At 41.2% G+C, this 14,781-nt stretch overlaps 1 protein-coding gene across 2 annotated transcripts in view; it reads right to left on the bottom strand.

The window, feature by feature from the left end:
• PRRG1 (proline rich and Gla domain 1) overlaps positions 1-14,334 on the bottom strand; it is a gene marked incomplete at its 5' end in the record, with an annotated part of 33,410 nt that extends 19,076 nt beyond the window's left edge. Inside the window, one exon of one of the 2 annotated variants that reach the window (XM_082045969.1) lies at positions 14,199-14,334. In XM_082045969.1, coding sequence (XP_081902095.1) covers positions 14,199-14,334 — 136 coding nt within the window. The remainder of the gene's footprint in view (positions 1-14,198) is intronic. The other variant, XM_082045970.1, reaches the window with a different exon arrangement.
• Between the last annotated feature and the right edge of the window lie 447 nt (positions 14,335-14,781).

The following is a 14,781-nucleotide window of genomic DNA, read 5'->3' as shown; positions in this document are numbered from 1 at the left end:
AAGTCTTCATGAACCTTGCTGAAAGCTAGGATGGTCCTTTGGTGTCAGAGCAATGTTTGTCATATATATACACAAATGCAAGAACAAAAAAACTCCCATAGATAGTATATTACTAGTAACACCAACGTTTATTGTTTCAGGAATCCCTCTTCCACTGTCTTCTATGTATTACCACTCACACTCTCCAAGAGGTTATACATCACCTTAGATTTGCTTCTGAAAAAAGTGACAACATGGTGGGCAGCATGGCATTGACAGCCAGGCTGTGGGTCAAATTCTGAGTTCAGTGGCAAGCTGATAAATGATCTTTTCTGACTTCCTTCTTAGGTGTCAGTATAATGGTAAAAAATCACCACCACCACCACCAATCAAAAAAACCACAAAATAAAACAAACAAACATAAACAACAACAAACCCCCAACCAACCAAAAATAAAAAACCCACACCAAACCAACCAAAAAAAACAACCAAACCAAAACTAAAACGACCATCCACTTTTAGTAGAAAATATGACTCAATGGGAAATACAATGTGTTCTAAAGCATTTGAAACAGCAATGGAGACATACCTGACAAGGTCTGTTCTATTTACCACCACCATAGGCCAGTGTCTTAATGAGGAAAAACATTTTGCATGACAGTTTAAGGAACTAACATTGAAGTAACAAACCAAGCTGTGCGTTTCTTTCCGCAACTAACCTAAATATTTTTTCCTCAATCCTGAAAGTGCCCAAACCTTGTATTCACTATGTATAAGCACAAAGCATAGAATATTTTATACACATTTCCAAAGCTGGTAATCATATTCTAGCAGTGCAGTGTGTCTGTTAAATTGGGAAGCTAACTGATTTCAGCATTAAAAAATGTTGGGTCAAGACAATATATCTGCAAGATTTTGTTGCATTTGTTAAGATAACAATATTTGGTTGGCAGGTACACTTCTTCTGGGCACATTTCCTGGCTACAAGTTTGATAGAAACTTGTGTGCAGCTTGTACCATTAAATGGCAGAGGATCTGATGAAGGGCGCACAAGTTCAAACTGCCTTCACTGTTCTCACTCACTGACTGTCATGTGTTCTAGGGAGACAAAACATCAAGAACAAAGCAAGTCCTTGCAGGAAGGGATTACAAGAAAATAACGATAACATAAAGCAGCAGCAGTATTTTCCCTTGCTCAGTTTCTCACTTGCTGCACTATCATGGACTTAAAATGCTGCAAGGCCACCATGCTCCTTTCACAGCTGGGCAGGGACATGCAGGACGGTGCTCAGGTAGGGAAGAGGGAAGTCGCTTTTTTCACTCTGCAATACAACTCTAATGGGATACAGTTGTATTTTAGTTTTGTAGTCTGTACAATTAATGAGACCACCAGGATGCAATTTACAACCAGATGCCATAGAGAGCTACATAGTTTTTTAAAGTTATAAATATTTAGGTTCTTCTGAAGCTTTTTATGAAAGCAGGTACATTCATGGGACACTGCTAACTAAAACATCAATAGATGTTCAGTCTAAAAATAAACACCCTTTTTCTAGTCCCCAGCCCCAAACCACATGCAGTGCAACAACTGAAGCACTCCTGTGGGAGGTTTGTTAGAAGAAAAATTAAAATGTTAAATAATTACAGAGGAAGACAGTTAATAATTACCTGATTGCCATTTATTCAAAATGTGTTACCTGCCTAAAAGTCCCAGTTCTACCACATGCGTCTTTTACATCCCTGGAAAAAATGTTAGAGAAGACTACAATTTTACTTACTATAATCTGCTTCAAAGTAACTTTTTCCCTAGGAAAAGTGCACAAAAGAATTTACATGTATTCAAATGCTGGACAACTACATTGACTTTTCTCTGAACAGAAAGTCCATGGTTGAGAAGTCCATATGTGAGAAGCCTGTATTTATTAATTTCAGTTAGCTTGGAAAAGCAAGGTTTTCCAGGGAATTTGGGTGAGAATAAAGAGGGGTGGAACACTTTGAAACTACTCTACCAAACAAGGATACAAAAGATTTGTCCCACCTGAGACTACACAGCAAAAGGTTAAGAGTGAAACAGAGAACTGAAAAAAAAAATATCTCTGCATTGTAGATACTATCCAATCACGGCATTATAAAACATTATCATTAATTTTGATTATACATGGACCCAAAACCAAAGACAAGATCACTAAGGGAAACCTGTATTTAGTGGATTGCCATTATGTCTTAAACCAACAAAATATATGATTACTCACAGGACAAGCACACTGAGTACAACTATTGAACACCATCCTGCTAGCAGAGAGAAGGGGGTTCCTCAGGAATGCAGCTGGACAGAACTTCAGTTGGCTGACATTGAACCCTAAACTTCTGCCTCAACTTTGCCTTCCCTTCTGTATTTTGTGGTTTTTGTTGTTTTTAAAGCTGCAACAATATTCTGGCTGGTTATTCTCTGGTTACTTTCAGGCTTCTCTACTTCAAAGGAGGAGCGATGTAAGATCTCTTATTTCCCTTCCCCTTCAAAACCAGACAGGAAAAATCTCTTAATACATTTTGGTGAGTAGGACACCTGGAAGAGGTAACAATGCTCTCCCTTTGGCAAGGGAGAATTTGGGTGGGTTTCATTGTTATGAAGCACATGGGAATCATTTGGGCCAGCTCCTGGGAGGCACAATTGAATGCTTATGTAATGATCTATATTGAAACCAGAATTGCACAAATCCTCAAGAGACGATGCCCTTCTGAGCAGCCTACAGAGCTTCAGACACCTCAGTCTCCTGTAAACTACTGTTAAAAGACATTGCTTTAGGTTACAATAACCCTATACTTTGGGAATTCCTCTCCTTCTTTTTCAAGTGGGAACAGTGAACACTTAAATAAAGTAGGATGTGTTTTTATCCTCATTTTGTTTGGACACAAAACTAATGATACTGCATTACTTACCCATTCTACTTTCTGTTCCTCCCTCAACATGTTTTCAGGAAATGTGACACTGACCATGAAGAACAGAGAAAACCCACTAATGTTCTCACTGAAGTGAAGATAGGGTTTACCAATTGCATCGGTATCTCAGGAGGCACGGCACCTTTGGCAACTGTAAATCATTATCCATTTTCATTGGCAGAAAGTAGAAAGTCAGAAAGCATCCACCATGCTCAGGACCAGCCACAGCCTGTACAGAGCTTTGCAAGCTGGTAAGTAAAAAAAACTTGAAGAGATGAGAATAGAGTGCAGCCAGCACATAAGAGGGGTGACAGTATTGTCCTGATTTGGATTAGTGACTGGGTCACAAGAATAAGCATGTTGGAGAATGGAGGAGAACTCAGACTAATGAAGTAGGAAAAAGCAAGAAACAGAAAAACAGCTTCATTATAGCTCTCCTGCTCACTGACCTAATTATTGTTTAAGTGTCAGCTTCCAAATCACACTCAAGTTGTCAGCTACTTTGATATTATCTATTCTCACTTAGGTTTGAATAGCTGGACTCTGTCTGAAGCAAGTACAGTAGTCATGAATAATATCCTCTAAGTGCATTATGTTTATCTCTATCCATGACTATACTCACATTAGCCAGGAATGCAGAGCAATAGGAGTGAATCTGGAGAACAAAACAGTGCTGAGGACCCAACATTAACACAACACACCCACTGAGAATTATACTTTGGGGTAGCTCTCATTTGATTGCATGACCTGAACACTGTGCAGCAGTGGGACTGCAACACATATGTTCTTGGGGTGCATGTTCTGCTTCACTTTCATCCAAAAGTTATTCAGTCTGAGTGCTTTGAAATTATTCTGAACGTAAACCAAAGCACAGTAACAATTAAGAGTTTTGCTTCCAAAGCATACTCCTAATCTGAACCGAAATGCTACTGCAGATACACCCAAGGCGTACTGTTTGACTACACTCAAGGCAGTAAGGAGCTGTAAGGAAGGAAGCTCTAGATAAACGACCCCTCAGCAAAGAACCAAAGGTTGTTATGGGGTGTCTGGCAAAACTTCCCGCAGAGCTACAAAACTACATTGACAAATAAGTTGACAAAAACCAGAAGTAACCTGAGGCTGTCCCTCAGGGAAAACAAAAACACGAAATCCAAGAAACAAAAAAAACCTTCACCACCGTGAGATTTCTGAAGTAGTCTACATGCTTGCCTCATGTCTTCAAACACTGTGTTCTTACTGTGGAAGTTAAACATGGATAATACACAGGATACCACAGGGCCCAATCTAATAGCTAAAAACCTGAAATATAATACCAGAGTGTTTGCTCAGAAATACCAGAAAAAAAGAGACATATATACTTAATCTGTGAACTAGGAGACAACCTAGCCAACCTCCATGCCCCCAAAAAACTCCGTAAAACCAAAAAGCACATTCCCCCCGACCCATATCCAAAGAGTGGAAGCTTGCAATTACAGACTACAAAGTTAACATCCAGTTTATGATCACCATTATGTATATTGTCAATAACTTCCTCTCTTAAATGTAATCAGTTTCTAAAATAATAAAGTAACACACAAAGTCAATACACAATAAGCCAAGGAAACTACATTATGACCGTCCTGCCTTGCATTTACAGGTGGCTGATGTTTTAAATAATGTATTGATAAATTCTTTTATACTTGTAAAGTGATAGCTGCTTATTGAATAGCTATTATGTATCTAAAAGAATACAGTAAAATAGAACAGGCAATGAATCTGCTAATTCTTTTTTAAAAAAAAACAAAAAACCAAACCCCACATCAACTGTATCAGAATTGCTGCAGACTTGTTTTCTTTGCAGAGTGTTTTCACTCACAGCCTCCATAAACTAGAAGCAGCTTTGAATGTGCACTCATTTTTTTCTCCCCTATTTTGCTCCCCTGTTTTCATACAAATGAAACAATTGCATGTGTTTTGTAAATCACAAACAAGCCAATTTTCACTTTGCAGTTTAGACCATGTCCGTAAGAGAGAAGGTTTAAGCAAGAGTGTAAGGGCACAGTCACTTCACAGGAATATAATTCCATTGCAGGTACAGCGTTTGTCAACTCAAAAGGTCACAAGATCAAAGCTAAAAATGTACTATTTTTCCTACTTTGAATCTCTCACAGATACTTTCTTCCACAACACATCTTAAAAAGCAAAACCATGACTGAAATATCACAAATAATACCCTCATGGACTTCACAATAATACAAACTGGCTGTGCAAAATTCAGCCTCCAACTGTATCAGTTTGTATCCAATATTCAAGTCTCCTCTTTTCACAGAAAAAAAGAGACCTGACAGTTCCATATATTTGAAAAATATCCTCAACGCACTGAAGTTTTTCTTGAAATTGTTACAATACTGTGAAGGGTAAGGAGCAGTAGCTATTTTTAAAAATCTGCTTCCCTCTAAACTACCAGTATTTTTCAAGCTGCTATTAAAAAAACCCAAAATATCAAAAACAAAAAACCAAACAACAACAAAACCAAAACCCAGCAAACAAGAAACCCAGAAAGATTCTAGGTCTCAGAATGTGCATTTCTGTAGCCAAAAGAAATCTGGATAATTTCGCATTGGCATCTTTGTTTTGCATGCAATAACGTTATAACAAACGTAAGCCTACTACTTCATAAAGTTTATTTTGCTTTCCTGTGATGAGGTAAAGGTGAGGCAAATACTCTGCTCTGTAGAGAAATAATATTTAGCACTTGTTTGGCACATCCATGTCTTATACCTCATCTAATTTAGAAAAAATAGCCAGAAAATAATAAAAAGGAATATCGTTGTGAAGTGCTAAATTAAGCTAGAGGAATGTGCAAACAAAGTCTTCTCTTCCAAATATTTACGCACCGTCAGCATGTTTTAATACAAGTTTCCACCCTGCCTGCCTTCCCCTGAAGCAAGGCACATATGACAGCATTTCAAAGCATGTTTTAATGGGATTTTCCAGTCAACCAAATAGCAAACTGCATAGAAGTGATGGAAAAGTCATAAATATATATTTCATCTCACTGAATTTCATGGTAACTAGGGAAAAGATAATGAGGCACAACTCCTTTACAAATCTTTATGAAATTTTCTGTCACACTGGGAAATCGCATCAAGAGAGCACAGAGAAAGGTGTACACCACCAGAACCCACAGAACAGCTGCAGTCATACTTCTCAGTAAAACAGAAGGCTAAACAGCCCTACAAATCAGGAAAAAAAGAAGAGTTTTTTAGATACTGCTGTTTCCCTCTCTCAAAACACCCATGTCCATTTTCCCTCGTATCAGCTTTACCTGAATTCGCAAATACATGAAGATGCACACATTATGCCTGTCTTTTTTTACTGCCTTACACTTATTTTTTCTAAGTAGGATTTGAACAAACCTACACATGAAAGTATGTCAGCTGATTTACACATCTGGAGTATAATAAAGCATGATGTTTGGGCTTCAGCCTTGAGGAGGAGTCAAGGAATTTCTCTTCCCTTCTTACCACTGCTACCCATCCTTCACCAAGGATCGGAGTCCCCGATGTGGGCTGATGCAGTTCTGTGCTCTGCATTATGGCTTTGTACGTCTCTCACTGACCTCCCTCTCCTCCTCCTTCAGGCCTCTGGTCTCCAAGAAAGGAAGGATGAGCTTCCTAGACTGTATCTGCCACCCAAACCAACCTGGCAGGCAACTAGTTTTGCATCCTTCCTTATTTACCTTGTAGTCTCAATAGCATAAATTACATTTGGTTCAATAAGATTGAAATAAAGTACCAATGTTTATTTTAAATGAGCACCATTCTGTAAGAATTACTAGAAATGCAAAAATTGAAAACTTCAACAGTATTTCTTTTCAAAGGGTGTGAACACAGTGTTCCTATTTTGACGTTGTTTTCCTTCAGTAAAAAGGCTTAGTGTCTACCTGGGGTCTCCTTACGTCCTCTAGTCCAACAATTTTACTTATTGGTCCTTCCCAATCAACTACTACAGAACAACAGAAAACCTTAAATTGATGTAAGTTTGCCTAAAGCAAACCCAACAGTATAGAGGATGAAGGCATTCTGAACATTGTAACTGTCACACACTGTAACTCAAGAAAAGACTGGAAGAAAAATTAACACCTAATTCAAATTTGTCATTTATGAAGAAATAAATAAACCTTTAAGTCACAGCTTATAAATGATCAACCACACAGCATAAATCCATAGGGAATGACGCTGCATGAGTTCCAGCAGTCACAAAACTACCAGTATCAGGGCATACTTATGAAGAGTTCTGCACACTTTCCAGCACTGTGAAGACACTAGAGGACCTCCCAAAACTAAAACAATAATTCTACTGATGCTCTCCTACTTGTTTAGTACAATACCCATTCTGCTTGTGAGTAGGAAATACAAAAAAGTGTATAACAAAAACAATTCAGAAGAATTTTAGCTTTAGAAATCAGTTTTAAAATATTTAAAGCAAGAAAAATTTTACACATACTGAGGTTTCTAACACTGGCATGTCAAATTAATGTATCAAATTTGTGTGCAATTAACCATATTTGAAGATATAAACAGTATCTAACATTTGTTCTTGGAAGATTTAAAGTGTGTTTCCCCCCCATTTCCCAAGAAGCTGTACACCTACTCCAGCACCTAAACAATGTGAAGGAGGAGTCTTCTAATGCAAACAAATACACTGCTGCCATTTTTAAAATCTGGTAATTCTGTTATATTTATTTACATATGTAATACATTGAAGAAATCATTGGAGAACCTTCCTAGACAGGCTGCCCACCAGTAGGTGCATCTCTACCTTCTGTATTTCAGGTGTAGATCACGTCAACCATCCCCCCTCAGGAAAAAAAAAAAAAAAAAAAAAAAAAAAAAAAAAAAAAATCACAGAACCATTGAGCAACACAGGAATACAGGTCGGAAGGAACATCAAAAGATCGTCGGGTCCAACCTTTCCCAGGAAAGGGAGCCCAGACTAGGTTATCTAGCACCCTGTCCAATTGCATCTTGAAAACGTGCAGTGATGGAAACATTGCCATATCCCTGGGGAGGTTGTTCCAATGAATATATACTTCTCACTGTAATAAATTTCTTTCTTTAAGTTAGATGAAAACTTTAGGAACGCTTGGCAAACGTTTGATCAAAGAATGGCCACAGCGAAAGTCCTTTGACGCTTCAATTTTTCTAAGACAACTGCAGATCTCATGAGCTTGTAGTGTGGCTCTTCTTTACAGTTCGTCATAAGTGGCCTTTCCATAAAAGATGAATTTGTTCACCTTTCTGAGTCTGACGCTGAGGTTCACCAGGTTCTTGGCTCTCTTGAGGGACTTCCTTGTATCCTCCTCCTCCTTGAGCAGTTTGCTGCTGTCCTTTAAAATGTCAGCAGAGGAAGATACTGATACACTGCTGCTTCATGGAGAGTTTCAGAGTCAATACTTAAATCCATGCCAGCTAAGGTGCTGTCTGAGCAGGCAGTCCCCCCACACAGTCATAGTCCCACTCCCTCTCTTGTCTCAATACAAGGTCTGCTGGTAGCCCCTAAGGCTGGCCAGAGGTAGCGAAGTGGAAAGCCTTTTGTGTGCTTATCAGTATGCCTATTTTTAGTTTGACTGGTTTAATTTTAAAACATATCAGCTCCCCAGTTCAGTTGACCTCACAGCATTAACAGCACTACCGCCAGCACAAGGGAAGCAGTCAGAATGCAAAACACAGCAAGGATGGAGGGGAAAAGCAAGAACTCCTGTTTTCAGGCAGCAGGGCAAGCTTAGATCAGCTAAGCTGCTTACAAAGTCACACACTCAGTTTTCCAGACTAAGCCATGCCTTTATTTTGCTGCTGCCTGCAGCTCTGATAACCAACAACAGCAAACAGAAAATAGTACAGTGAACTGTTTCATTTCTGATACTCAGAACTGCTCAGCAGTGCTGAAATAAAATGTCATGGACTGTTCTAATTCCAGCTGCCACAGGGGAAATCTATAGGAAGACAAGCAAGAGAGTCTGCTAATAATTATGTTGAGACCTCATGCAACCCTTTCCCATAGCCACGAGAACAAAGACTAGAGACAAAAAGATAAACAGAAAGTTGCTTCTCATCCCAGCTTTATTTAGCAAATAGTTTGAAGAGAAATACTCTGCAAATCAAAGCTGAATACACATAAGGTCAGTAAACAGCACACTGATAAACCTGAAGGTAGAGGGAGGTGCAAAAGTTCACACATCTGATGAAGCCACTATTTCCGAATTTTCCTGGTAGCATTCCCACAAACTGTCTCTCACTAGCAAGCTAACAAATTCACACTTTGAGCCAAAAAGGAATCATTCTTCAATGCTAAGTAGTAGACATTTAGAAATACGGCTAATTATAATAAATATTACATTTTAGACAGTTATATTAAACAGTTAATTCAGCAATAGGGATTTAATGATTAATTGCTGTAAATTGAATCTTGAAACCAGTCCACAGCATTCATTCTTATACTATAGGAAAACAAAGAGCTCAGCAAAACTGGAACATCCAGAATTACAACAATAGGGTATAACACCTTGGTGTAAACAAAAAAAATCTCACCTACCCTAGAGTTCTGGCAAACATACTTCACCAGGATTAAGTTTTATCTATGATAAACTACTGCAATACCACCTTTCACATAGTCCCTCTCTGGATTTTAGTGCCATTTAATCTGACCACTGTTGGACTAATCATATTGGTCCAAACTGACCACTGCATTGAAAAACTGAAAGTACGTTGAGTACGTGATCTTAAAACCTGAGGTGCCGACTTTCAAAGAACATCATTCCAGAAGCAATATGAGAAGGTTGAATCAAATGCTTTAAAAGAGGCACTCCCCTGAGCAGATACACAGTAGAATGTAGTGTGTAAAATGCGAGTGATCTCAAACTTTCAAGATGCAATTGCGGGATAGCTTGTCTCTTCCTCAAGGAAAAAAAAAAAGAAAAAAAAGAAAAAAGAAAAAGAAGAAACAAACAAACAAACAAACAAACAAAAAAAAAACAAAAAAAGACACAAAGCAGGATTCTTAGTTTGAAAACAGGTAACACTTCTTGTGCTACTATATTGTCCAGGAGTCTTAGCCCTGGATGCTAACTCCAATGTGTTGGGCTGTGTAAATACGTTTCTTGTCAGATTTTACAAGTGTATTTTTGAACAGATGTGTAACTTCGGATAAAAGTTAATCATTATGTAAAATATCTGTCACTAAAAATAAGCGATAGCCTGAGATATGCATAAAATACCTTTCAACAAACATGTTTCCTTAGCAAGGCAAAACACACAGTGTGATTTTAGGTAGTTAGCATGTAATTTCTTCAACTTCCAGGAGGAAGACAGGCTTTGCTTTTGAAATATAGCTATTTTAATAATGGTGTTCAGCAACCTTGACTAAAACACAGATCACCTGATAATCAGTACCATCAAAATGCTGGCAACAAGAAAACAGATTAAGTGTATTTCAGACCTCACAAATGTGTATCAAATTTTACTTCACAAAAATCAGTAAACAAACCAAAGGTAAACAAGGAAAGGGCTGGGTATTGTCAGATTAGATTTTAAAAGGTCAAATAGTTATCGACATCTGAACTCAAACAAAAATAGCTGGCAGGAGAACAGATATTAGACATTAGGTCATTTAATCCACTCCCTGGCCCATTCTGTATTGTTCTCTACTGAACATTGCAAGTGCTTTTGTTTATAATGTGGAAGAGGAGAGGAAGCAAGGGATGGGGGAAAGAAAGTCAATTGTCTGTGGAGGCTGAAGGAAAAAAAAGACATTACAGAAACACGAACCAAAGAAAGACAGTATCCTGGAAACATAGCCGACAGAAATTTGTGTAAGGGCATGATGAAAAGCAGCAGAGAAGTTCAGAATTGAGGTGAGAAACTGAAAGCAAGAGCTCCTAACAGGATGGTGCAACAAAAGAAAAATTTTGCCTATAGGTCCCTGGTGTCATTTGTTGAGTAAATGGGAAGAAATGAAGCATATAAGATTTATGGGATTAATGGAAGAGGATAGTGGAGGGGCAAAACGGCTTAGATTTTTCCGAGCACTCATACTGGGGGTTAAGTGGTACCAACTGAATCTCTTGTTTCCCCCCCCATCCAGCTGTTTACAAGAGCCAGGTAAGAGTCAAAAGTCAGATATAAACTTGTTTTTCAACCTGATTAATTCTGTGATCCACCTCATGAGGTGGATATGGAAATGATTATGCTTTCACAAATGAAGGAGGTCACAGTGGTAGGCAGGACAAAATGATGGGCAAGAGGATCACAGGAAAGGTGACCCGTTTAAGATGACACAGCCAACAAAAATGGTTCACAATACTGTGGTCTAAAATAAGTTAGCACCGTCCTAAAGTATATTTTATCCCTGCTTTTGCCACAGAATTCATTCAAGACACTACATAAATTACTTAAAAATATTGTTTCAATGTGAACGCTAACTACATGCATTTTATTTTAGGGGTATCTCTCCCAAAATCTGATTGCTTGATGTGCAAAAGCAGCATAGGCTTAGACAAAAAAAATCAATTTGTTTGCACCTGTGCACTTAATATAAACCAGGACACTGAACTCAATACCCTGAAAAAAATCAGATCCTACCTGGACCAGATTTGGTCTCCACAGTTTTATCTTTCATTTTTTCATGTGGAGCAGGAAGATGATTACTTCCTTGTCTTAGAAGAGTTTTGTCAATTAAGGGAGGAATTTGTCTAGTACTGAGTTATTAAGGTGATAAGCACAAAAGAAGACACAAGGACACTTATAATTCCAGTGTCAAAGCAGAATTTGAACACAGATTTGAGTCACATTCAGAAAATAAATCTTGATGTCACACAACCAAATTAATGGGGATAACACCAAAATACTTCATCTCCTTAATACTTTGAATATAACAGGACTTTTTAATGCAACAAAAAAATGTTATTACTTACTAAAAAACTGTAGTCCAGTCTAGATGTACAAAGAGGCTGAATTAAAGCTAACTAAATAACTTCAGTGCTCTCTTCTTGATTTATGAGGGCTTCTGGAAATGACCATGTTAGTATTAGTATTTTAAGCATGTGTAACTATCGACTTTAACAAAAGAAAACTGATGCCTCCATGTTATAATTTCAACACCTACAGGTGTTACAACTAGATGCAATGCCGTGCCATTTGAGCTAATACACTATCTTGCAGCATTAGTTGGATGCAAATTTCTGGATGAACCTGCCAGAGAAAGGGATAATCCATGTTTTGCCTGGGGATTTTCTCGTATTTGCTAATCCGAGAAAATGAAGATGCTCAGGAATCCCAGACTCTATCCTAATCTCTTCTGGAAAACAGAATTTTATTGCCTGAAAGACATTGAAGTGAGACAGCTGAACTGATGAGTGTAAAGTCTTGCTACTCTGTTTCCATGCATTACTTTCACACAGAAATTCCCCATCCCTTCTTCTCTGGCCTCTAATCTCACCCTGTTAGTGTAGCAAGAACTACTCTTACAAACTCACCCTTACTGGATATGTCTACTCAGACTCCTAGTCACCTCTCGCACTTGTAAACCTCCCCCACAACCGCTTTATCAATGGCACTCCCTCTGTTCAACACAAGGCCCAGAATGCACAACATCACAGTTGCACAATTCCTTTACAAAGGCATGTGTGTGCCTAAGTGTATACAAACACATACGTACATAAAAAGCTCAGTGCTTTTACACAGATACCTATTGATCTATATACAAAAAAAATGAAGTCTTTCTCTCCACATCACACATCTTTCATTGAGCTAGCATAAGCACCGCTATGGCAGTGCAGAGAACCAGAGCTGAACACTAACTAGCTTAATCTGAAAAAAAAATGTTTAAAATGTTAGTGTAAATCTGTGGGTAATGCCCCATGCCACTTCAACCCACTGCTGTATAAACAATAGTGTCAGCATAGGGAGAAGATGGTACAGAAGGCGACAATGAGCAGCAAGGCTGCAGAAAAAGCAGAACTAGGGCTTTTTTGAGTGACAGCACCAGCCTATAGTAATAATAAATTTAGGATCTTGATTTTAATCTAGAACACCAACATATGCATAACCGTACCTCTTATCTCCCCAGTCTTATCTATGACAACGCGGTTATGAAAACCTGAGATTCTTTCAAGTGTCTTCATTTGCTTACAGCCATCTTCCCTTTCCTCACTGGCTCCATTCCTCTATGTCTGGTTGCCAACAAGACTAGCCACTGCTTGCTCTTTCACCCCTCCAACAGTGCAGCATTCAACCCCAGTTTCAACTGTGATGACGCCAAGGCTCCCTGCCTCCCTCTTGTTTCCTGTGGATATGAATAAATTGTTCTCTTGCCCATGTTAGGCCTAGGAGAGGTCCATCAGACCCCTGGAGAATCAGGTTCATAGCCTAAACATACCTACCCATACTCAGCACCTTAAAGCTCCAGCAGCAGTGAGTGCTGTGGCTACTGTGGGTCTAATACAGATGGAGTCTTTGGGTGACCCTGCCAAAAGTGAAAAAAGTTTTAACAGGATTGTGAAAGCTTCAGATGGTTGTGGTTTTATTTTGTGGTTTTGGTTTGGTGGTGGTGCTTTTTAAAACCTAAGAGAAAAATTTATTAGCTGTCTGTTTTGAAGAAAACCATTAGCCTCTCTCGAAAAAGAAAGTCCGCAGGATTTTTCCTTTGTTAAATATAGTCAAAACATTTTCTTCCCTGGCTTAACTGGAAATGGCAAAAATCCCTTGGGGGAAGTTTTCCGGGCGGCTCCGCCAGCAGCCGCCGGAACCCGGCAAAGGGAGGAGGGAGGGCGGCCGGGTACGTTTCACCCATTCTCCCCTTCGAGGGCCTCCCCACCGCCCCGCCGGGCGAACCTCCACACGGGGCGCACCCCCTCACGGGACCCCGGCCCCACGCACGGCCGCCGGGCAGCGTCAAGCGCGCCCCACTCCGCCCGCTCACCCCCGGGCCCCTCACAGGCGGCCCCAGTCCAGGCAGCCCCCTCCCCGGGACACCCCGAGGACCCCTGCCCCGCCCGGCGGGCGGCAGCGCCTGTGTCTATGGGTGCCCCCACAGGCAGGCGAGGGTCACCGCCTTCCTGCCAGCCCCGATCCTCCCCCACCGCGCGGCTGCCCGCGCCGCTCCCGGGACACTCCGGCCCGCCCTGGACAGCTCTCCGCCACGCTGCGCCTCTCCGCTCCACTCGGCCCGCGGGACGGGGCAGAAGCCGCCGCGGCGAAAAGGTGCCGACCGACCGCCCGCCCGCGCTGCTCCGCACTCACCGCTGCCGCCTGAGACGGGGATCTGCCGGTGGACCGTGTGCGGGCGGCTGAGGTGGCCGAGTGCTGCCGCCACCCCGCTCGCTGCCCCCGAACTCTCCCGTGCGCTCCCGGCGGAGCAGGCGACGCCGCCGCGCATGCGCCGCAGGCGTCTGCCCGTGCCGGCCGCCAGGGGCCGCGAGCAGAGGGCGGCCGTGAAGCGGGGCGAGCCCCGGGGTAACGCGCCGCGAGTCGTTCCGCGCTCGTTCCCTCGCTTCCCTTCACCTGCGAGGGGCCCGCAGGGGAGGCTCGCTTTCCGAGCTGGCCTGGGGCCGGCCCCTTCTCCGGTGCAGGGTGACCCCTCCCGCCACCCCCGTGAGGACCTCCCCTCGGCCGTCGCCCCGAGCCCAAAAGACCCCGTTAACGGACGGGAAGGCGGGCTCGGCGGCAGTTGCTTCACTGCTGCACGATCGAAACGGCCCCCACGCGTTTCCAGTCCTAAAGTTTATCTCAGTTTGTTTGTACACATAAGTGCAGCCTTTCTTGTGGCGGGGAACTATTCCCCCCACTTCCGCCACGGCAATTACACCCTTTGATGGAAAGCTAA

The sequence above is a fragment of the Streptopelia decaocto genome (assembly GCF_964273445.1).
Source record: "Streptopelia decaocto genome assembly, chromosome: 1".
NCBI classification, from domain to species: Eukaryota; Metazoa; Chordata; class Aves; order Columbiformes; family Columbidae; genus Streptopelia; species Streptopelia decaocto.
This window is presented reverse-complemented; position numbering and strand designations above follow the sequence as displayed.